Raw genomic sequence first — 23,431 nt, 5'->3', positions numbered from 1 at the left:
ATCTTAGCATTCTAAGCTTCTGTTTGCAAATAGAATAAATATTTGTATCAGCTCAGGTAGGTTCAGACAAACTAAGAGACTTTGTGTTCCTCTGCGCTGACAAACCTTCACCTATTTATTTGACTGATTGATCAGGAACTGTCACTTCAAATATGTCTTTAATCTCCTTTGAAGCATTAAGTTTGATAGTCTTCATCCTGGGAAGCCCTCCTATGATGAGATTTCACTACTAATAGTTCCTATCTGTCAGTCTATTACTACCTGTCTATCCAACTACCTATCTGTGTGTATCTTTAATTTTTCTGTGACTTTGTTCTTCAGGCAATTTAGAGGGCAAGCAGCTGTGCGCTCTACTTCTGCTGTGGCTTATGATTGCACTTCCCAGACATTTGTTATCATGTGTTCCTGAGTTGCCTGAAAAACTGTTTGCATCTAAAATGTATTCTTTGGTATTCCTCCAATTTACTTTCTTAAAAATAAATTGGAGGAATACCTGGGGATGGAGGAGGCAGGGTCACTGCATTTACTTGTATCTGTACCTGCGAAATGCCCCTTCCCCCAGAATTCTGGGAGAAAACATTCCTCCTGTGTAGAGTCCAGTACTTAGTCCTAATTCCTGCAAAAAACCTGTGGGGATGAGACATGGACATTTTATAAAGAGATCAGATGCTTGCCTCAATGCGCTCTTTCCTTTTGTTTAGTTAAAACTGTCTAGACAACTGAGGGACTTGAAACATCTAGATTTCATTCTTCTCAGGGCGAGACCCTATGAGAAAACCGAGAATCATTTTATTCAAATTCAGTGGTTTTATATTCTTGATTTGTAATTCTTTTACCGAAGGTTTCATTCTCCAAACCCAACTAAGAGTGAGAGAGTGATGTCCTGCCTAGTCACTGATAAAAACGTCCCGGGGACCGTGAACATCTCAGTTCAGTCTACCAGCTTTTCCTCGGGAGACTTTTCAGTAGGTAAGTGTTCATTGTTGCTTTGGTTAAGGTGACTCTTCAGTAGTTCATTTTTATAATTTTCTATGGTATGTTGTTTCATAATAATGATAAAACATTTACTGAGCATCAGACATGTGTTAGTTTTACTTACATGTTAAACTATTTTCACAACTCTCCAAGGAAAGTGTTATTTTGAGGACAAGAAAACAGAGCTTGGGAGAGGTTGTTCAGTGTCACCCAGCTAGCAAGTTGCACAGCCAGGACAGAGACTGGGACCTGTCCAACTTCAAGCCTCTCTAGCTAACTAATTTACTCAGCATTATCCTTCCATTGTGCACTTAATGTACTCCTCTGTTCACCTGTTACCATGTTCTTTCATAGTGTATTTTGATTCATTTTATGAGTACCTTTCTGAAGAAATGGTTTTATAATAGATAGAAAAGAGGCCCATATCTTTAAATCTTACAATGGAGTCCTCTAATAGCAGCTCCAAAGACAAGAATTCAGTCAGCATTTGGCTTGCAGGCACATAAAAAAATCCAGGTTAATTCCTAGAGCTTTGCCAAGCTGTTCTCAGCACCTGAATTACTCTGAGTTTGGAAATAATGGGTAGCAGCCCATCCAGGCTCAGTCCAATTTGACTCCAAAGGCGTCCACAGTGTAGCTAGCTCAGGAAGCATTTAGTTTGAATTACTGTCAATCATTTATTAAATAATTACTAAGAGTAGAAAACTGTGCTAGGTACTTTGTAGATAGAACCAGATACTTCCCTCAAGGGTGTTCATAATGCAACATGAGAGAATTTAATTAATACACATATAGGACTGGTAAATGGAGATCATGAATATAAGGTCATGTGGTGGCAACAGTGTCCATCCAGTAACTCCGTTATGAAGACTTAAGTTATGAATTGTATTTGGGGGGGCCCTTGGCTGTAATATTAGACCATTTACGATGCTTCTGCTACAAAACAGATCATTTGAGTTAGTGTGTGTGCATTCTTGGAAGCAATCTTTCAGTCTATGGTAATGAAACCAGAAGAGGTCACCAAGAAATAGGAGTGGAAAGAAGTTGAAGGAAATAAAGCTAAGCTTCAACATTCAATAACAAAGCAATATTTCTTTTTAACATCCAAACAAACAAAAAGAAAGGAAGAAAGGAGGGAGAGAGGGAAGGAGGGAGGGAGGGAGGGAGGGAGGGAAGGAAGGGAGGGAGGGAGGGAGGGAGGGAAGGGAGGGAGGGAGGGAGGGAGGGAGGGAGGGAGGGAGGGAAGGAAGGAAGGAAGGAAGGAAGGAAGGAAGGAAGGAAGGAAGGAAGGAAGGAAGGAAGGAAGGAAGGAAGGAAGGAAGGAAGGGGCCAACCTGAGAGGACTGGAAGAATAGATGGCAACTGTTTTTATTTCCATTAGCCCTCATACCTAAGGTTTTAAACGTGCTTTACAAAATATTCTGCCTCACAATATCTTTATGAGTGAGGGAAGGGTCATGATCTGCGTGTAAAGGTGGGGGAAAGAAGGAACAGAGGTTTGCTTCCCTTATGCCAAGTGAGACCAAATATTTTGTGGAGTATTTGAAGTGAGACTTGAAAATAGAGAAGCAAAGAGAGAGAAGGCTGGGAGAATTTTAATTGAAGGGCATAATTTCACACCACGTAAGTGTCTAGAGAACTTTAATATAGTGAATCTTCGTTTCCAGGGAAGCGGAATGAAAGCCTTGAGCTGCTTCATGCAACACACCGTGCAAATAGCAATTTCAGTTTCTGAAAATCCCCCGCTCACAGTAGAGTTGTTCAGTGAAAATGGTCATGATGAGGATTCACATAATTATGTCCATAAGTATGTTCATAGTTGTGTATATATATCTACAAAATATATCCTATCCAAACTTTCTCAGTTGAAATATAAATATGTATGGTATTGTGTATACGCCTAAAATATACTGATGGATATCTAATATGTTTTGGCTCCAGTGTGTTGTTTACATACTTCTTTCCTTTCCCGCCTTGACTGTTTGTTTATACACGGCTTTTCTGTGTTCTCTTTCATTCCGGAAGAACTTTCTTTAAGGGGTTCTGCCCAGGGAAGATAGATGCCATAGCTCAATAAAAATAAATACTGCAGTTCTAGTTTCTTATTTATAAGAAAATGTATGAAACAGAAATACATACTGATTTCCCTTATGTAAAAACTTTAAATCTCAACATTCCCAGTGAGAAAGGCAGTTCTCATAGTTATCGGTATGTATAAGTGTGTGTACATATGTATATATATATGTGTATATATATATATATACACACACACACACCTAAATATGTAAAATTTATTGGTTAATAAAATTATACAGGTTGTTGGTATACAATTCTACAATACATCACCTGTATATTGTACTGTGTGCTGACCACCCCGAGTTGAGTCTCCTTCCATCACCATTACCCCCCTTTACCTTCTACCTGCCCCCCCCCGTCCGTGTCCATGACTCTCCCTTTTTCACCTTTGCTTAACCCCTTCACCCTTCGCACCCAGACCCCAGGCTTTTATATTTTTTTCAATGGAGTGTTTGAAGTCGAAACATTTAGAAAGTTAGGTTGACTATCCATAAGTTTCTGACTAAAGTAGGAATGAAATCTATCATCTTGACACCACGTTAGGACTTTTTAAGTAGTTAGTGCTAATGAATATACTGTATGGCTCTTGTTTTAATTAACAAGAACTCTAATTCTTGTTTCATAAAAGATTTGATGTAACAGTGATGTTTTCATTGTTAAACTAGTTTCGAAGTATGAATCACATTTAACCTTTTTGAGGAGCACATCAATCTCTTTAAAATAAATTGAAATTATTAAAGCTGCTTACACCTGACTTTCAACTATATTTTAAAGACACAATATACTATTTAAGGAATCATCTTTAAATATGGCTGTAAACCTTTCTCAACTGGCATAGGGGATAATTAAGCCTAATGCTCTAAGACAGCCATTGTATGTAATAAATTACCGTTTCTCCTGTGCATCTACAATGCCACTACTTATATACTATCTTGGGAGAATTGAGAAAATAGTCACATAATTTTCTGTGTACTGTAGTTCAGATGAGGGATCTTGGTTGAGAATGCTAAAGTTCTTTGCATGACTACCCTCTTTTAACAACCTCTCCTCCCTGGCAGAATATTAACAACAAATAAGCCTTTTGGAAAGCCCATTTTATTGGAAAGCATAACAGTCCTTACATTTAAACATTTTCGTTACAATGTCCTAAGGCAGGAAAAGGTTTTATTAATGATGGGGAACTCTGTTAGACACTGGCAGCCAGGCCAATATTCTAATTATCTCTACGTAAGGTCCCTAGAGAAATATAAAGGATGTAAAGGCAACGTAGCCAAACCTGAGATGGTCTGTCCTACTCTCTCATAATAATGCTGTCCTCTTTAATAATCATTTTCAACACATGTGCACACACACAATCTTTAATGTCTTTCATTAAACAAGCATGGTTGATATTTAAGTAATAGAAAATAAAAAATCAAAAAAGGTGTTACTATAATTGCTCTCATGAGCTATGATGTTCTTAAGTTAAAAAAAAGAAAAGAAAACCAACTTACTAATAAGAACAAAGAAGATTAAAGAACACAATAATTTCATGTTATACATATTTACTCTAGTCTTTATTCATGTTTCTCGTGGGCTTTGATCAATTCATTATTGGGTAGCAAAACTTCACCTATACTCTATTAGTAAAAGAAATACTTTTAGTGAGTAAATATTCTATGTATGCTGCCTTTAGTATCTTTTTCCAAATTACTTGTTTCTTGGGCTATGGGATTTGGTGCTACAAATGCTGATCAAAATGGCAAAAACAAAAAATTACACATACATTCTTCCAGTGGGTGAATTATTCTTTGGGAGTTATGACTGAGCTTTAGTATCTTTACATGTCAGTTCAAACCGAAACTAGCTAAAATTAAGATAATGGAACACCAAAAGGAAATGGAAGCATGTTCATCTGTCCAGGAAACAAGCTTTACAAGTCCATTAAATGTGTTAGCCAAGCCTAGTGTCTCTTTCAGTTAACTCCAAATTAACATATACAGTTGACCCTTGAACAGCAAGGATTTGAACTGTGCAGGCCCACTTATATGTGGATTAAAAAGTAAATAAATAAATACAGTCCTTCCTATCCACAGGTTTGCATCTGAGTATTTGACCAATCATGGATAAAAAGCAGTATTTTTACATTCCTAATCATAGATTGAAAATACTGTTTTTGATCCGAAGTTTGGTTGAATGGTCAGATGCCAAGGGCTGACTAGATAAAAAGTTATTAGAATATTTTTAGATTTTTGACTGAGCAGGGTGGGTACCCTAAACACCTCGTTGTTCAACGGTCAACTGTAGTTTTAGGTGGATGACATTATAGAGAGAAGTCACAGATCTCAAAGGGTATCATATAAATATAAGAGGAATTGCATTAACAAATTTATACATTTTATGTAATGACATGGTAAGTAATGAATAGTTTGTTCACTTACCTTGAAGACAGAACTATCATTTTCTTGGATAAAGCACAATGATCATTCTGCCTTGGTATAATACATAACAAGTTTTTCAGTGAAATCATCTCACACCCATTGCATTACATTATTAATTTCTGATATAAAGCTCAATTTCAACGAAATCTAATTACGTAGCAGGGATTCTAGTGTTAGTACGTACTATAAGTATACATGAAAGGAACATATTCTTTGTTTTGCCTACATTTTCAAATGATGTAATGTAAAATATTACTTATTGCAGCTAGTACAATGATTTAGGTAATAATGCCCCTAGTTAAAGCTATGACATGGACATAATACATAGTTTCAGTTAGCTTATCAGACACAAATCTTCGGGAAAATAGGCTTTGTTGGTCCAGACACTTGCCTGCTTGCTTCCAGGACACTTTGTTAAGTGAGAGGAAGAATAATGTCTCCAATCGAAAAACAGAGGGAGTCTGGGGCTGGCGGAATGCAATTGCCCACGTTAGAGGGAACCAAATTGATCTGAAACCATTTAGATAACGGTGTGATGGGCAGCGGGCAGCATCTGTTTATGAAGACAGATTATGCCAGGCAAACCTGATTTATTTGGTCTTATAAAATTACTCAACAAGTTTGTGGATAAAGAAAACTCCATGGACAAACAATATATCTAAATGTTTATAAAAGCTTTTGATGTAGGACTGCATGAGATTAAGATAATTGAAATGCTGGGAAGATGTTGCCTGGATAACAATGCAATGGTGTGGTTATCAGATTTAAAACAGAGTAATCATAAAAAATGGATCATAATATCTAATTGATATACTTGGCAGAAGACCATAAAAGAGCCAGTATCTTTATAGATCAGTACTGTGAGTATGAGAATTATTTAGTCCACAAAAATTAGCTTATTCTTTCTTCAGGGGGTAACATATCATAAATAAAAATTAGTTCAACAGGCTTTACTATTTGTCCAAAGCAAACTATTACTTTATTTTAGCCTCTACTGATATTTACAAAATTTGAATTTGTGGTGTCTGCCAAAAGCATTATAATAGATAGTCATTAGTTTGATAGTTTTCAAAACACAGTAAAATTCAATTGAAAAATTATGTGGGTTTGTGAATAAATTCCTTTATAGATTTTTAAGAGCTGAGAGATTATTTAAAAGAAAATAGTTATAGTAATGGCAATAACTTTGAGAGAAACAACAACTAATTAAAAATAAGGATATGGAAGGAAAAAGGAATACAGTGTGATGTGTTTTAAAGTCTTATTATCAAATGGAAAAATGCTTTCAGTATATAGGCACATGAGTTACAGTAAAATATTTAACAGTATCTATGACATGGATGTTATTGAGTCAGAACTGATATTGGTCATAGAGCTAGAGTAGGGCCCTAAATACCTCTTGTTATGTTGGACATTAACTCTTTAGTTGATGCGTCATGAGGAGGTAAGCAGTGTTTGGGAGAGGCTGGAGTGACTGGGGGAATTAAGGGGAGAATATTTGGGAAAGTAGGGGCTAGTTGCTAAATATTAAAATACTTTAAATATTAAAAACAGATAAAGCTTTTCTGGTGGGTACCAGCTTTATAATAGCCAAAGAATATAATAAAAATAACAAACAAGAAGAAATTTTGAATAGGTTAAATTATAAAAAGTGCAACATAATTTCAATAAACAGATTATAAGATGTTAAACTTCATTAGTAATTAAATAAGTACAAATTTATTTTCACAAAACAATAATTTTTACTTAAGTGGTAAATATTGTTCTTAAATTTTATAGTCGGCATATAACAGTATATTAATTTCAGGCGTACAACATAGTGATTCAACATTTATATACCTTACAGTGTAACCCTAGTAACTGTCCATCATTGTGCAAAGCTATTACAATATTATTGGCAACATTCCTTGTGCTGTGCCCTATATGTCAGTGGTGTATTTACTTTATAACTGGCAAGTTTGCACCTCTTATTCCCCTTCACCTTTTTCACCCATTCTCCGTCCCCTTTCCCTCTGGCAACCATCAGTTTGTTCTCTTTTTCTATGGCTCTTTTTTTGTTTGTTCGTTTAAAAAATTTTTAGATTCCACATATATGTAAAATCATATAGTAATTGTCTTTCTCTGTCTGACTTATTTCACTTAGCATAATACTGGCTAGGCCCATCCAAATAGTTGCAAATGGCAAGTTTTTATTATTTTTTATTGCTGAGTAATATTCCATTATACATATGCCTCATCTTCCTTTAGTGTGCTTCCATACCTTGGCTATTACTAGTAATGCTGCAGTTAACATAGGGGTGCATATATCTTTTTGAATTTGTGTTTTCACTTCCTATGGAAAATTCCCAGAAGTGAAATTGCTGGATCATGTGGTAATTCCATTTTTAATTTTTTGAGGAATCCCTATATTGTTTTTCATAGTGGCTGCATCAATTTACAATCCCACCAACAGTACATGAAGGTGTCCTTTTCTGCACATCCTTGCCAACATTTGTTATTTGTTGACTTTTTGATAGTAGCCATTCTGACAGGTGTGAGGTGGGATCTCATTGTGGTTTTGATTTGCATTGCCCTTATAATTAGTCATGTTGAGTATCTTTTCATATGTCTATTGGCCATCTGTATGTCTTCTTTGGAGAAATGCCTATTGACGTTCTCTGCCTATTTTTTAGTCATATTGTTTTTTTTATATTGAGTTGTATGAGTTCTTTATATATATGTGTGTGTATATATACACAGGGTGTCCCAAAAAAATGTATATACACTTTAACAGCTGATAGCTCAATTGATGTTTCTTTCTTTTCAGATTTAGCCCATTGGAAATAATAATTATTCAAAATGTGTATACATTTTTTGGGATACCCTGTATTTTTTATTCTGGGTGCTTATCAGATATATCATTTGCAAATACCTTTTCCTATTCATAAGTTGTCTTTTTTTGTTTGGCTGATGGCTTTCTTTACTGTGCATTTTTAAATTTTTGTTTTTGTTTCCCTTGCCTGAGGTGATATATCCAAAAAGATACTGCTAAGACCAATGTCAAAGAGTTTACTACCTGTTTTTTTCTAGGAGTTTTATGGTGTCAGTTCTTACATTTAAGTCCTTAATCCATTTTGAGGTTTTTTTTTTTTTTTTTTTTGTATATTGTGTAAGAGAGTTGTCCAGTTCCATTTTTTTTTTTTTGCATGTATCTGTTCAGTTTTCCCAACACCACTTATTAAAGAGATTGTCATTTCTCCATTATATAGTCTTGTCTTCTTTGTCATAGATTAATTGACCATATAAGTGAGGGTTTATTTCTGGGCTCTCTATTTTGTTCCATTTATCTATGTGTCTGTTTTTGTGCTAGTACCATACTGTTTTGATTATTATAGCTTTGTAGTGTAGTTTGAAATCAGGAAGCATGATACCTCCAACTTTGTTTTTGTTTCTCAAGATTGCTTTGACTATTTGGGGTCTTTTGTGGTTCCACATAAATTTTAGGATTATTTGTTCTAGTTCTGAGAATGCCATTGGTATTTCAATAGGGCAATCTTGTTTCTTATAAGCGACAGAACATAGTTAAGGGAAAAGGGAAAGTGGCATTCCTAAGCCTGCTGATAGAAGTATGAACTGGTACCACCTTTCTAAAGGACAGTTTCTCAATATTTGTCAAAAAAACATTTAAAATGTCAGGTTGACTTAACGGTTCTGGTGGTGTTAGGTTAACTTAGATGGATCATTTCTCTCAGTGAAAATAACTAAAATATCTGGATTTAAAATATATTCTTAAAGCATAAAAGGCTATGAAAAGATAGTATGGAATTACCAGTCTCAAGGTGAAAGAGAAATGGGAATCCAAATGTGGAAGCTGTTTTACTCTGAGGGAATCTGCTAATTGATAAAATCAGAATCTTTATCTTGATAGACTTGCAGTGCTAGGGAGACAGGAAGCAAGACCTAAGACCTGTACATGATAGGAAATATAATAGGAGACCTTTTCCCCTAAGATACTGGGAATCCAGAGCCTTTGACTATTTACTGCTTGTATTCAAATTGCCTGGGTCAGTAAATCTCAAGCCTTGAACTTGGGCTAAATAATTCTGGGTTGACTGTGCCTCCAGGTACTTGGCAGAAACAAATATAAGTCTACTCTTAAGTAAGATAACTTCATTATAGGCTTAAATAATTTCCATTAATGGCTTTTAAAATACAATGTACAGTGTATTCTTGATAATAATCAGAGACACAATAAAACTAGATTAAGTGAACAAGAATCAGCATAGACTACAAACAACAAAAACAGACTCATGAAGACTTCAAATATTGGAATTATGGGGCTTGGACTATAAAACAAGAGTATAGAAACAATTATGATAACTATGTATATATATATTTTTTTAATCCTCACCTGAGGATAGTTTTTCCATTGCTTTTCAAAAGAGTGGAAGGGAGAGAGAGAGAGAAAATTGATATGAGAGAGACACATCGAATGGTTGCCTCCTGCAAGTGCCGTGACCGGGCCGGGATCAAGCCTCCAACCCAGGTACATGCCCTTGACCAGAAATGAACTGAGACCCCTCAGTTCCAGGGCCGACACTTTAACCACTGAGCCAAACCGGCCAGGACATGATGAGTATATTTGAAGATACAAAAGACCAGCATGATGATAACTATTGAGAACAGGAAACCACAAAAAGTAACAAAGCAAGTTTGAATTAAAAATAACCCACCAAATAGAATTTTATTGTGATTTGAAATATTTTGGTTTTGTTTTAAATAAAATTTGTTTAAAAATTTTTATAAATATACTTATATTTTGTAAATCAAAATAAGTTTTACAAGTAAAATTTAGAAATAAAAACTTAAAACCCAACAAGATTTTAAGTGTAGATTAGACGTACCTTAAGACTATGTGAACCTGAAGATACATCAAGAGAAATGATCCAGAATGGCTCTTGGAGAGGTGAAAATATATATGAGAAGGTAAAAGACAGAGAACATAGAGTGAGAATGTTCAACACAGGCCTAGCCAGAGTTCTAGGAGGAGGAGAGTGAGGTGAGCACTGTTTGAAGAGTTAACTGCTGAGGAATTTCCAAACTGACAAAAGACTTCAAGACACTCATTTTAAGAACTCTTATTAACCTGAAAGCACGATAAATGAAAAGAAAACCATACCTCCACACGCTGAAGCAAAGCTTCTTAATACCAAAGACAAAGAATATATACCTATTAAAAGCAGCCAGATAAAAAGATAAATTACCTTAAAACAAGCAACACTATACCAATATGCTGACAGCTAACTTCTCCCTAATAAAAGTGAGAAACAGAAGATAGTGGGGTGTTATTTTCAATGCGGTGAAAGAAAATAATTACCAACCTAAAATTCTACAGGTAGATATAATAAAAATGTTTCAGACACACTGGAGATAAGATATGTTGTCTCTAGCAAATCTACAGTTAAGAAAATTTCAAAGCATGTATTTCAGGCAGGAGGAAGATGATCCCACATGGAAAGAAAAAATTAAGAGCCAAGAGAGTGGAAAACAGGTGGGTAAATCCAATGAATAGTAACTGTATAAAATAATAATAATAATAATGCGTTATGGATTTTTTAAAAGTACACAATAAAAATATACAACAATAATAGCCCATGTGAGGAAAGAGTGAGTGCAGTTAAAGTGTTCTAACTTTTTAAATATTGTATTAAAAAACTTTGATAAATTATAAATGTGATAGAATTTTAAAGTTAATAAAAGAAAACAAACAAAGGGTATAATTTTAAACTGGTAAAGAGGGGGCATTTGATACATGAAGACTGGAAATCAATCTAAAAGAAAAAAGGAAAAGAAAGGTAACATTAGACAAATGGAAAACACTTTTGAAGATGGCAGTTTTAATTTGAAATATAGTAGAATTATGTAAAAGGATTAAATGCTCCAGTAAAAAGTTAAAGATTGTATAACTGGTTAAAAAAAAAATCCAACTACTGTTAACAGGAGACACATTTAAAACATGATGATAAAGAAAGGTTGAAATTAGAAGGAAAACACATACCTTTCAAACACCAAGCAAAACGTAGCTGATGTGTCTAGAGGAAAACAGACAAAACAGACTTTAAGTCGGAAAGCGTTACTACAGATGAAGAGAGATACTTTATACTGAGCAGATGTTCAACTAGCCAAATAGATACTGCTTTTAATTCATATGCACCTATGACAAAGTCTCAAAATATATAGAGCACAAATTGAGAGACTACAAAGCGAAGTAACATAACGTACCATTTAAAAAATATATATATCTTTATTGATTTCAGAGAGAGGAAGGGAGAGGGAGAGAGAGAGAAACATCAACAAAGAGATAGAGCCCACAACCGGGGCATGTGCCCTGACCGGGAATCGAACTGCGATCTCCTGGATCCTAGGTCGATGCTCAACCGCTGAGCCACGCCAGGCAGGGCTAATGTACCATTTTTATGTGGGAGGGGATATATGCATATATAATACTTGTCATGTATAAAACTGCAAAATACACATTCTTTTCAAGCATATTAATGGAATTTCATTATTAAATCTAAATATATACAGATAAAGATTGATAAGGCTTTTTAGCTCCTAGCAGATAGACCACCTTCATTATTATTCCAGAATGTCTATTTGAAGCACACATACATGTTATTCTGTGTAGTAAAAAGGTGGTTAGGGCAGTCTCTACCTTAGAGAGACAAGTACATATATACCAACTACATATATATAATACTGAGCACTAGTGTGAGCCAGCACTAGAGAGGATATTAGTTTAGCTCATTCAATTTAATTCTCATTCTGTGGCGTAGGTATTGTTATGTCTAATTTATAGATAAATAACTGAGACTCATTGAGATTAAGTAAATTTTCTAAGATCCCCTCTTTAGTAAATGACAGTGCTAGAATTCAAATCTACTCTTTTTTATGAGCAATGAACCAGCTTCAGAATATACTTGATCCTTTGAGACTGGAAATGAGAGAACTTTATAGAAGAATCTCTATAAAATTAGGAAGATGAAGTCTGTGCAGCACTGACAAAGGTGTAAGTGTCGGCAGTATAGGCAAGTTATGCATTCAGCCAAAGTGGCTAAATAGTTTGATGAGGAAAAGCTATCTCAGAAGACTGAGCTGATACTAGTGATTTAGGATGTGAGAATAGCTGAGGATAGAGAACTGTCATGTGCCCAGCATAACATAAAATACATGCTTCTCCATTATGGTATCTTATGCCACTGAAAATCCCTTTCCTCTAGCCCAAGTTCACTCTTTTCCAATTACTTATAGTTTCTGAAGTGAATCCCAATTGCAACAGGCAGTCTTTCCTGACCAAGTGGAAGTCAAATTATAAGTTTTCTCGACTTTCAAGTTTGTTGACTGTGTAAGTTATCTATTTCACTCCCTAATAAGGGAGAAAACACCATAGAGATAGCATAATAATATTGCTCATCAATGAATTATTCAAACCCATCCAATATTTAAATAATTAGGGTCACATCTTCTATTAACTATTTTAATATCCTCCTGGCTAAACTCCCTACCTCAAGTCTCATCCCACACTCCCAACCTTCTCTTCCACATCTTCACCCCCACCCCAGAGCTTTGGTCCAACGCAGCCATTAGAGTTATCTTTCCAAAGCAAAGATGTGGTAATATAATTTAAATGCTTTAGAAAAACCAGTGGCTTTCATTGAATAATACCCATGCTTAATTTTAGTGTGATTATGTAACTAATGTTCTTTGCAATCCAGCCCCAAGTTATCTTTCCAGCCCAGCTCCTCCACTTCCTACCATATCCCCTTACCACAAGAAACAATGGACCGACACCCCCGGTATGGAGAACATTGTGCTGTTGTGCCTGTGTGATAAGAAACTGGGGCCAGGGAGGTTAAGTAACTTGTCCAAGTCACACAGTAAGTAAGTCGCAGAGCCATAAGTCAGACAATTCACAAATAAATAGATAAATCTGTGGGGATAGGTAAGCCCCATGAGAGGAAAAGCTGAGGAAAGGGGCAGAAAATGAGGACGGTAATGGTGGGTGCACGCCTGCTCTTCTAGTTAGGGTGGTCAGGGAAGGCCTTCCTGAGGTGGTATTCTTTGAGCAAAGACCCAAATGAAGTGAAGAAAGAAGCTGTCAGCATATCTGAAGAAAGAGCATTCTGGAAGAATAAACAGCCTTGAGGCCGAAGTGTGCTCCTCATGTTTGAGGGAAATGAGACTGACTTGAATGGAACAGACTGAGAGAAGAAGAGAGTGGGGGGAGATGTGGGTTAAGAATAGCTAGGGATTTGGATTTTATTCTAAATATGATGGGAAGTCATTTGAAGATTATGAGCAAAAAGAGTGAACCGATCAGATTTAGGCTGTAATAGGACCCATCCCCCTACTGAATGAAGACTACACTCTAGTGGAGCAAGAGCAGGAGTGGACAGACCAAGCAGAGCACAGTGGGAGAGAATCTGAGAATCAGACTCAGAAAATGCTTTCAGGGTAGAGCTGATTAGAATTGCTAATGAACTGAATATGGGGTGTTTGGCCTGAACCAAAAGTTTCTGGGTTTGGGTTTAGGCAACTAATTGAGTGGAGGTGCCACTTACCAAGATGAGGGGTAGGTTTAAGTGAGCAAATCAAGCGTTGTTTGAGATTTGTGAAAGACAGTTTGACTTCCAAGATCTTGGGAGAGAACAGGCCTCTAGAGGTGCCACTGGGGTTAACCTTTCCCAGGGGCATGTCGAAGTGAGGGAGCAGAGAAAGAGAAGAAATAAAGTTCCTCCTGAGTCATCCTTCACCATTCAGGTGACTGGGATGTAGGCCGGTAAACCAAGCTTCTCTTATACTCACAATGATGCCAGGGCAAGAAGTCTCTCTTCAAAAAATTTCCTGATTGCTATTGTCTCAAAAATTCTGAATTCAAATCAAAGTAATTTATTCCACAATTAGAGATAGAAAGCTTAAAATGAAAATAGCGTGAGAGAGAATTCATTCATTATGAATTTTTATCAAAATATAACAGAGTAGATGAAGGTCCTGAGTGTTTAACAGAGGGAATGTCATTGGCAAGGGAAAGGGTGTGGATAAAGGAAGCAAGGATTCCCCAATCTTGCCAGGGACTGCCCTGCCCTGTTTCTCATAATTTCCAAGTAGGAAAATGGAGAAAGAAGAGTTCATATCTTAAGGATCATCTAGGTTTATATCTAAGTGGAAGGTATCCATCTAAATTCTTTCTCTCCCCTGCCTTTTAGCCCCTTTTCTACCTTTTAACCTTTTAAGAAGCTTTTAGTCTCTTCCCCAAAGTGTTCTTCAACCTGGAGACCTGTGGCATGATAGAAGCTTGTCACCTCTTTCCTAGGGCCAGAGTTTGAACAGGTGACTCTGGAGAAGGCTACTCATCTGTGCAGTCCCATCTGATGTTGCACTGCCATTTCACCAACGGTGCCTTAGGGGAGGGGCCCCCACATCTAACACCAGAAAGGCTTTAGGGCAGCTTCCACATGATTTTTTCTCTGATTATTAGAGTGACATATGCTTTTTACAAAAATATTTTTAACAAAAAACTTTCAAAAACTAAAATTCCTACTAACTAGAGGCAATTCCAACAACGTTTTGGCCTATTTCCTTCCAGTGTTTTACTCATTTTGTTCTTTCATAATTGAGCTCTTTACTGTACGTACAACTTTGCATCCTGCTGCTTTTGTTTAACATTATGGCACAGACGTTTGTCCATGCCATTGCATTTTTTTTTGGCTATGTAATCATCTATAGTGTAGCTGTGCCATGGCTTACTCAAGGTAATTTCTGATTTTTTACAATTACAAATAACACTGTGATAAAGAGCCTTGTGCATAAATCTTTGCCTTCTTTTGGGTGATTTACTAAAAGAAGGATTGGTGAATTAAGAGGTATATAAGTTTTTATTTTTTGTTTTTTTCTTTTCTCTTTCTTCTTTGGGTTTACACATGTTTTTAAAAGCCCCCAATACACATTGCCACAGTGATTTCCAGAAAGAGTGTCAAATTATACATGGTGGTGGTGGTGGGGGGGGAGAAAGACCTATTGGAATTACTGGATTTGTTAGAAAATATTTGATAGCAATTATTATTTTTTAATAATGAAGAGAAACAGCTGTGTATTCTTTTCTTTTTTCTTTTTTTTATCTTTATTGATTTCAGAGAGAGGAAAGGAGAGGAGAGACAGAAACATCAATGATGAGAGAGTCATTGATCAAACCCACAACACGGGCATGTGCCCTGACCAGGAATCGAACCCCGATCGCCTGGATCCCAGGTCGACACTCAACCCCTGAGCCACGCCTGGCTGGGCGAGCTGTGTATTCTTATACTAATCACGATGTGCTCTGTTTCATAGTACTCACTCAATAGTGGCTGCTAATACAAGTGGTACAGCGTAAGGAGAACAGCAGAGGTTCTTGTGCAGTGAAACTCAAGAGACTCTCCTTTTAATGGAGTTTGGATGTTCACTGGATGCTGGGGGGTTGGGGTGATGAGAGGAGAGGACAGAGAAGGGGATGGAGTAGGAATGAGGTGAGTGATGTCTCAGAGGAGGGTAGATGCTCAGCAGCACCCAGCCCATCCCTCACACAGGAATGGCGCAGAGCTGGGGGAAGGGCAGCACTGAAGCAAGGCCTTTGGCAACCTGAGTGATGACGATGTGCTTTGGGTCAACCAGAAATTTGGGGGGAAATTTCTGTAAAATGGCTGTCAGGAATAAAAATAGCTGCTGATAAAAATAGCAGGCTCTCTCCTACACAAATTAGTTTTTCTGAAAATAACAGAGGGCAGTTACTCCTTGAACATTGTGTTTCTGAACTATCACAGAAAAAATACACAGCAATTATTTGATGAGTGATTGAATAGATGTACAGGTGGAAGACAGGATGGCTGGAAGGATGGCTGGATAGATGGCTGGACACATTTGCTGTCCACTTAATAACTAGCACCATTTATTCAAAAATATTTATTGCATATCAGCTCTATGCCAATCACTTCATTAAGTATTCCACACCATAACTGCTCTTTTAACTTTTTAAGTTTTCATCTTTCCCCCCCCCAGAAACAGACACACATTCTCAGTTGTTTAAAAGGGGAAGGACAGAGAGGAAGAGGCTCATATATCTGCATCTCCCTTTATCTCTCTGGCAGAAAATATAGCTAAAGACATTTTCTCTTATGCAATTTCAAAACCAAATGTCACTCCCTAACTTTAAAACTTTAAATGGCTCTCCTTGCCTGTCCTATGTAACAATATCCAAATTACATGAGCTGCTCTTTTATATTCTTTTTACAGTCTGACATGCCGTGATTTTTGCTTCCACTCTCTTGTGTGTGTGTGTGAAATTTTTTATGGTGGTAAAAATATAACAAAAACATTCAAACGTTCATTTTAACAATTTTAAAATGTGTAATTCGGTGGCATTAATTGCATTTACAATGCTGTCCATCAGTCACTACTATTGATTAACAAAACTTTATCACTCCCAAAGAAATTCTATAACCATTAAGTTCCTATTCCTTGAGTCCCTGATATCCAATAATCTAGTTTGTATTTCTATGAATTTGGCTATACTAGATATTTCATATAAGTGAAATCTTATAATATTTGCCCTTTTGTGGCTCATTTCACTTAGCATAATTTTTGCAAGATTCATCCACATTGTAAGTATCAGCATTTCATTCTTTTTAATGTTTGAGTAATATTATCATTTGTATACAGGGTGTCCCAAAAAATGTATACACACTGTAACAACTGATAGCTCAGTTTTGAAAATGAAATGTATTTTAATAAACACTGTCTTTATAATTATTCAAAGTGTGTGTATACATTTTTGGGGGACACCCTATATATACCACATTTTGTTTATACATTACCTGTGATGGACAATGAGGTTTTTTTCCCCATCTTTGGGCTATTGTGAATAATGCTACAATGGACATTAGTGTACAAGAGTGTGTTTTAGACCGTCTTCAATTCTTTTGTGTATATATCTAGAAGTGCAAGTCCTGGTTTAAGTAGTGATTCAGAATATTACTTTTTAAAAAATATATGTTTTTATTGATTTTTTAGAGAGAGGACGGGAGAGGGACAGAGAGATAGAAACATGGATGAGAGAGAAACATCATGATGGGTTGCCTCCTGCGCGCCCCCTACTGGAGATGAACCCACAACCAGGGCATGTGCCTTGACCAGGAGTCCAATAACCTCTTGGTTCATGGGCGGAGGTTCACACACTGAGACACACCGGCTGGGCCAGAGTATTAATTTTGATTATAAAGTGTCAGGTTTACTTAGTTAATTTTATATGATTTCACGCTATTTAATAGGAAATACCATAATGATTGTGTTTTTCAAACTGTGGGTCCTAATCTATTAGTAAGTTATGAAATAAATTTGTTTACTATGATCAGCATTAAAGAAAGAAAAGAAAGTAGAATTTAATAGAAAAACAAAATGCATTGCACCTAGTTAAGGGTATTATTTTGTGAATCTTTTGTTTCACTTATGTGTGTACACTAAAATATATATCTTATTGTGGGATGCGATCAGAAAAAAAATAGTTTGAAGACACTGATGTAGTGGAAACAGTGAGATTTGGAATTAGCCACTACTTGGTTTGAATCTGGGCTCTTGGTGACTCTTACCAGTTATCTAACTTCTTTATGGCTCAATCCCTTCATCAAAAAAGGAGAGTAATAATATATCCTTGTTTTGTGTGCCCAGGTGTGAAAAGATTAGAGGTTACTTAAGTAGAGTGCCTAACATGTAGTCAATAAATAACAAATACAGAATTACTTCCAAACCTGCTGAAAAATAATGCTCTGCATGTAAAAACACTTCATTCGCTAGAAGGAAGACAGTAAGCGCTACTGATGACTAAACACCTCGCCCAGGCCGTTTCTCCAATTTGGTTTTGTAAGGAGACTCGAACACACAGTTAGTTCTTTCCCTTCCTTGTTCTCACATTGTATTTGTACCTATGTTATGGATTTGAGCACATTATTATACACCTGTCATATATTTTCTAATTGCACATTTCGGCCAGTGTTACAAACGTTCAAATATCTTCTAGTGCTTAAGAAACAGTGCTGGGCACATTACAGCCTGCTGGATGAAAATCTGCGGAGCCTGGTCTGCAGCACACCTTCCCTAAAGTGTCACTTATATAAGGGGAAGCAGACACAATCCCGATTCCTCCAGTATTTCTCACTCCATCTACTCCATGCTAAACAGGCCAGTGAGGCGCTAAGTCATGTCTCTGGGTAGTACAAGTGGAAGGTGTGAGCAGAGAAACCACTTTACCCGAGGAAAGTGGGAAATTAGATTCTAGCTCTCCCCGCCCCACTCCCATTCCCATCTGGGAGGGGCACTTACGAGCCGCGAGGACGCGCGGAGGCCGGCGGCGCCCTGAGCCCCAGGGGCTCGCCGGCACGCACGCTCTCCCGCCTGGAGGGCCCTTCTTCCCAGATGGATGCTCATAGTCTCGCAGACGCGCGCCGTCCCGATCGATACTGGATGGCAGACGCGCTCCCCCGAGCGCAGGCACAGCGCGGCGGAGGCGCAGCCCGGCCGCTCGGTCCCGGCGTCTCCGAGCTCGGTGGGCAGAGCACGTTAACCCATTCCCCGGCTGATGCCCGCGCGGTCGCCTCCCTGACGCCCGCTGCCCGCTGCCCCTTCCTCTCGGCCCGGCCCCGGCAGGCGGGGGCTTTTCCGTCCGGATCCCATTTGACGGCCCGGCCCGCGGGAGGGCGCCGAGGGCCCGAGGGCGCGGTGAGGGGGCCGCCCAGCAGGGCTCCCAGTGCGGCCCCTGGAGGCGGCGGAGGCGCGGAGCGCTGGGCTTCCTCACACTGCGGACCTTACCTTCCTGCGTCTTCACCGGCTGGGCGGCGGGGGAGACGCCGCGGGCACCCCGCCGCCGGCTGCGGGGCTGGGCGGCGCGGCGGCCCGGGAGGCGGCAGGGGCGCGCTCCGCCGCCCGCCCGGCGGGCCCTCGTGAGCCCGGCCCGGCGAAGACCCCGCCCCCGGCGCCCGCTCCCACTCCTGATTGGCCAGTGCAGCCTGAAGGCGGCCGGCGGTCCCCGGGCCGCGTCTCAGCTATAAAGGCTGCGGACGCATGACCGCCGCAACGAAGCTCGGGTAGCTGCGGCGCTGCCCCGCTCCCGGCCCCGTGGCACCCCTATTACTCCTTGCCCCCGAGCGCTCCCGACTCTACCATGCCAAGGGGCTTCCTGGTGAAGCGAACTAGACGGACAGGAGGCACGTACCGAGTGCGCCTAGCCCAGCGGGTCTTCCCCCTACCGGAGCCCCAGGGGGCGCCGCCCTTCACCCAGGAGGCTTCCAGTGTCCCGCGGCCGGATGCGGAGCGGGCGGCAACCCCTAGCCCCGAGGAGCCCGGAGAGGGGCTGGAGGAGGAGGCGGTCCGGGAACTGTCGGGGTCGCCTTGTCGGGCAGCTGGGGTGAGCCCGGGGGCGGGGGGGCGGGAAGGTGCAGAGTGGAGGGCGGATGGCAGGGAGAGTCCCAGGCCCAGCTCCAGCCCCGCGAAGCCGGTGGGCGTGGAGCTGCGCCGGGCGTTTCTGGAACGCTGCCTCAGCTCGCCGGTGTCCGCCGAGTCCTTCCCCGGGGGCGCCGCTGCCGTGGCCGCTTTCCCCAGCCCTGTGGCACCAGCAGCCGCACCGACCTCGGGGGAGCAGTTCCAGCTGCCGCTCCGGGCGCCGTTCCCAGAGCCCGCGCTGCATCCGGACCCCGCGCCCCTCTCGGCCGCCGCGCACGGCCTGAAGCGGCCCGCCGCCGGCGAACGCCGAGCCAAGGCTCCTCCGGGCTGCGTGTCTGGACCTGCGGCCGCAGGAGTCAAGAAGCCAAAGGCCATGAGGAAGTTGAGCTTCGCTGATGAAGTGACCACATCCCCCGTCCTAGGCCTGAAGATCAAGGAGGAGGAGCCCGGAGCCCCGTCTCGGGGCCTGGGGGGCAGCCGCACGCCGCTGGGGGAGTTCATCTGCCAGCTGTGCAAGGAACAGTACGGGGACCCCTTCGCGCTCGCCCAGCATCGCTGCTCCCGCATCGTACGCGTGGAGTACCGCTGCCCGGAGTGCGATAAGGTCTTCAGCTGCCCAGCCAACCTCGCCTCCCATCGCCGCTGGCACAAGCCGCGTCCCGCCGTGGCCAACGCCGCCACGGTCTCTTCGATTGACGGGAAGCTTCCCGCTCCGTCCTCCCCGGACTCCAGGGCTGTGGCCGCTTTCCTGGCGGAGGGGAAGGAGAACAGCCGGGCAGAGCGGACTGAAAATCAGCACCCGCAGGCCAGGGACAGCTCCGGGGCGGAGCCGCGCGCAGACAGCGCCCCATCCCAGGGCCTCCAGGTGTTGTCCCACCTCGAGGCACCGCTGCCTCGGGTCCCCTATACCGAGGGGATATTGGGGTGTCGGCTGCCTGGGCCGGGCAGTGCAAGCGGTGTAGGGGGCCCCGAGATCTTCGTGTGCCCCTATTGCCACAAAAAGTTCCGTCGCCAAGCCTATCTGCGCAAGCATCTCGGCACTCACGAGGCGGGCCCGGCCCGCGCGCCGGCCGCAGGCTTCGGCTCCGAACGCGGTGCCTCACTGGCCTTCACTTGCCCGTTGTGCGGGGCGCACTTCCCGTCCGCAGACATCAGGGACAAGCACCGGCTGTGGCACGCTGTCCGGGAGGAGCTGCTCCTGCCAGCTTTGGCCGGGGCAGCCCCGGAAGCTCCGAGCCCAGTAGGGGCATCCGACGGGAGTGCTCAGCAAATTTTCTCGTGCAAGCACTGCCCGTCCACTTTTTTCAGCTCCCCGGGGCTGACTCGGCACATCAATAAGTGCCACCCCTCAGAAAGTCGGCAGGTGCTGCTGCTGCAGATGCCACTGCGGCCGGGCTGTTGAGGGCCCGGAGATGGGATAGATCGCGTGCGCAGGCCCTGAGGAAACAGATCACGGGAATTTCCGTGGGGTTTCTTCAACTTGCAAGTTGACCCCATTTCCTTCCTATATTTTTTCTCCTAAAAGTCTCAGTAGTCGATGTTCTGACATAGGAGCGGACAGCAAGATGTAAAATCCCTTTCTAGAGCAGGTATGTGTCTGGATAGTGTAACCACGAGGTCAAGGACTGTCAGCTTTAAATCCTCACTTTCCCCAAGAAAATAGGATTCCCTCCTTACCCTCCAAACTCTGAAGATCCAAATGAATCCTATGACTTGTAATTCCTATGGAAAGTCACAGTGAATACGTGCATGTCTCAATGTCTAGTTTTTTTTTTTTTTTTTCTGTTGTCATCCCAGGCGCCTATGTAGTTTCTGTCTCAATAGGGTCAGATACCTTGCATTGTATATTCTGTGAATTAAAAGTTGTGATTGGTGCCAAACTTACGGGGTGGGGGGAGATTCAAGACCTGTGTCTGTAGGTAGGACCATAAGAGGATATTTGTGCTTTTGGAGGATGTGGGTATCTTCCTGTAAGTTTTCCTTTTCTCAGTATTAGTCCATTTTTAAGTTAGTGTTTGGAGGTGGGGAGGGTGCTCCTTTACAGGAAGGAGCTGAGGTACCCCCAAGATTCTCACCTTTAGCTATTCTGTGTATTCAGGAAGATACTTTAAACCTTTAAAAAAAAAAAGCTTTTTGGCAATATAGAACTCATTTCCTTAAGTTTAACTGTTTTGGTAGGGTTTCATCCGAACTGTTTAATGCTTCGGTTGTAAGTCTCATACTGTGTATTATATATTAAACTATGTTCAGCTTAAGATGTTAATACCTATAATCCACTATGGAAGTGAATGGCAATTCATTCAATATTCAGTATTTTCTTTTCAGCAACTTGTCTTACAATTTTTTTGTAAACCGTATCCAGTGTACATTCTGTGCCCATGCCCCAACAGCCAGAGTTTGGGACACTAGCTGAGTGAGTATTGCTTGACAGCCCGTATTTGTAAGATGCTTACCACCAAATAAATGTACATAGCTGGTGCTTTGTTGTGTTGTGTTTGTCTTAAGAACCCCATTAAACAGCCTATTTTGCAAAGCTACATCTTATCTCCCCAAAGCTACTATTCTACTTTAGAATTTCAGTGACCCACTTAGATTACAGCCAGGAGAAGTTATATTTTGTAAATGAATGTAATGGTGAGGAAATGCCATGGAAAAATTTCCTTTAAAGTATGGCTGCACAGGCAGAGCTCCAAAAGGCAAAGAATATATGGATATATGGACTATTCTTTAAAGACACTTTACCACCCCAAAATGTCAACAGAAAATAGTTTAAATTTTTTTTTTTTTTTATAAAAGCTAGTGAATAGTGTTATCTGAAGATGAAAAAAATCATGTTAATTGTGCTTATTAACTTCGCTATTTCAAGCTGGTATTTTCACTCCATTTTGTTACATATCATCAAACCATTAGCTGTTCATTAAAAAAATTGAAAGCACTATAGAAACATGTAAGCAGTTACTTTGATTTTCCTCTTTATAATTCTTCGTCTTGGTTGTGAGAAACTGTCTGTATTGCTTAATCTTGTTTCAAGGGTCATTTGTTTATTGTCTTTCATAGGAATTTTAGTTTATTTTCTACATTGTTTCATAGGAATTTTTTTATAAGAAAATAAAAACTTAAGTGCACAGGTTTTAGAAACTGTAAAAAGTTTTGTTCCTGAAGGTATACTATAAAGTAAATTTAAGAAATCAAAGCAGCATGAGGCTGAGATAAATTGATGCTTTAAAGAAGTGCACTGAGTGAAGTTTCTGGCCAGCTCTTATGAAGATGTAAAATTTCCAGCATTTTTAGTGACTATATTAGGATCCTTGAGAAATAAGTTAGGGGTGTATCCTGAAAATTCAAACCCACTTTTCATTATGATAATCTAGGTTTATGCTTCACATCTCTCCATTAATCATATAGCCCTGATTATTAAATCTGAAAATACATAAAAGACAAAACACTAATGGACA

The 23,431-nt window shown here is 40.3% G+C and overlaps 1 protein-coding gene across 1 annotated transcript; it reads left to right on the top strand.

Moving 5' to 3' along the window:
- Positions 1 to 19,698: 19,698 nt before the first annotated feature.
- Positions 19,699 to 21,378, top strand: INSM2 (INSM transcriptional repressor 2; the record flags this gene model as incomplete). The annotated part of the gene is made up of 1 exon (XM_081146318.1): positions 19,699 to 21,378. One exon carries the CDS (start codon positions 19,699 to 19,701, stop codon positions 21,376 to 21,378), a length of 1,680 nt encoding a protein of 559 aa, XP_081002444.1.
- Positions 21,379 to 23,431: the final 2,053 nt, after the last annotated feature.

This window comes from Miniopterus schreibersii, assembly GCF_964146895.1.
Source record: "Miniopterus schreibersii genome assembly, chromosome: 1".
Classification (NCBI taxonomy): domain Eukaryota; kingdom Metazoa; phylum Chordata; class Mammalia; order Chiroptera; family Miniopteridae; genus Miniopterus; species Miniopterus schreibersii.
This window is presented reverse-complemented; position numbering and strand designations above follow the sequence as displayed.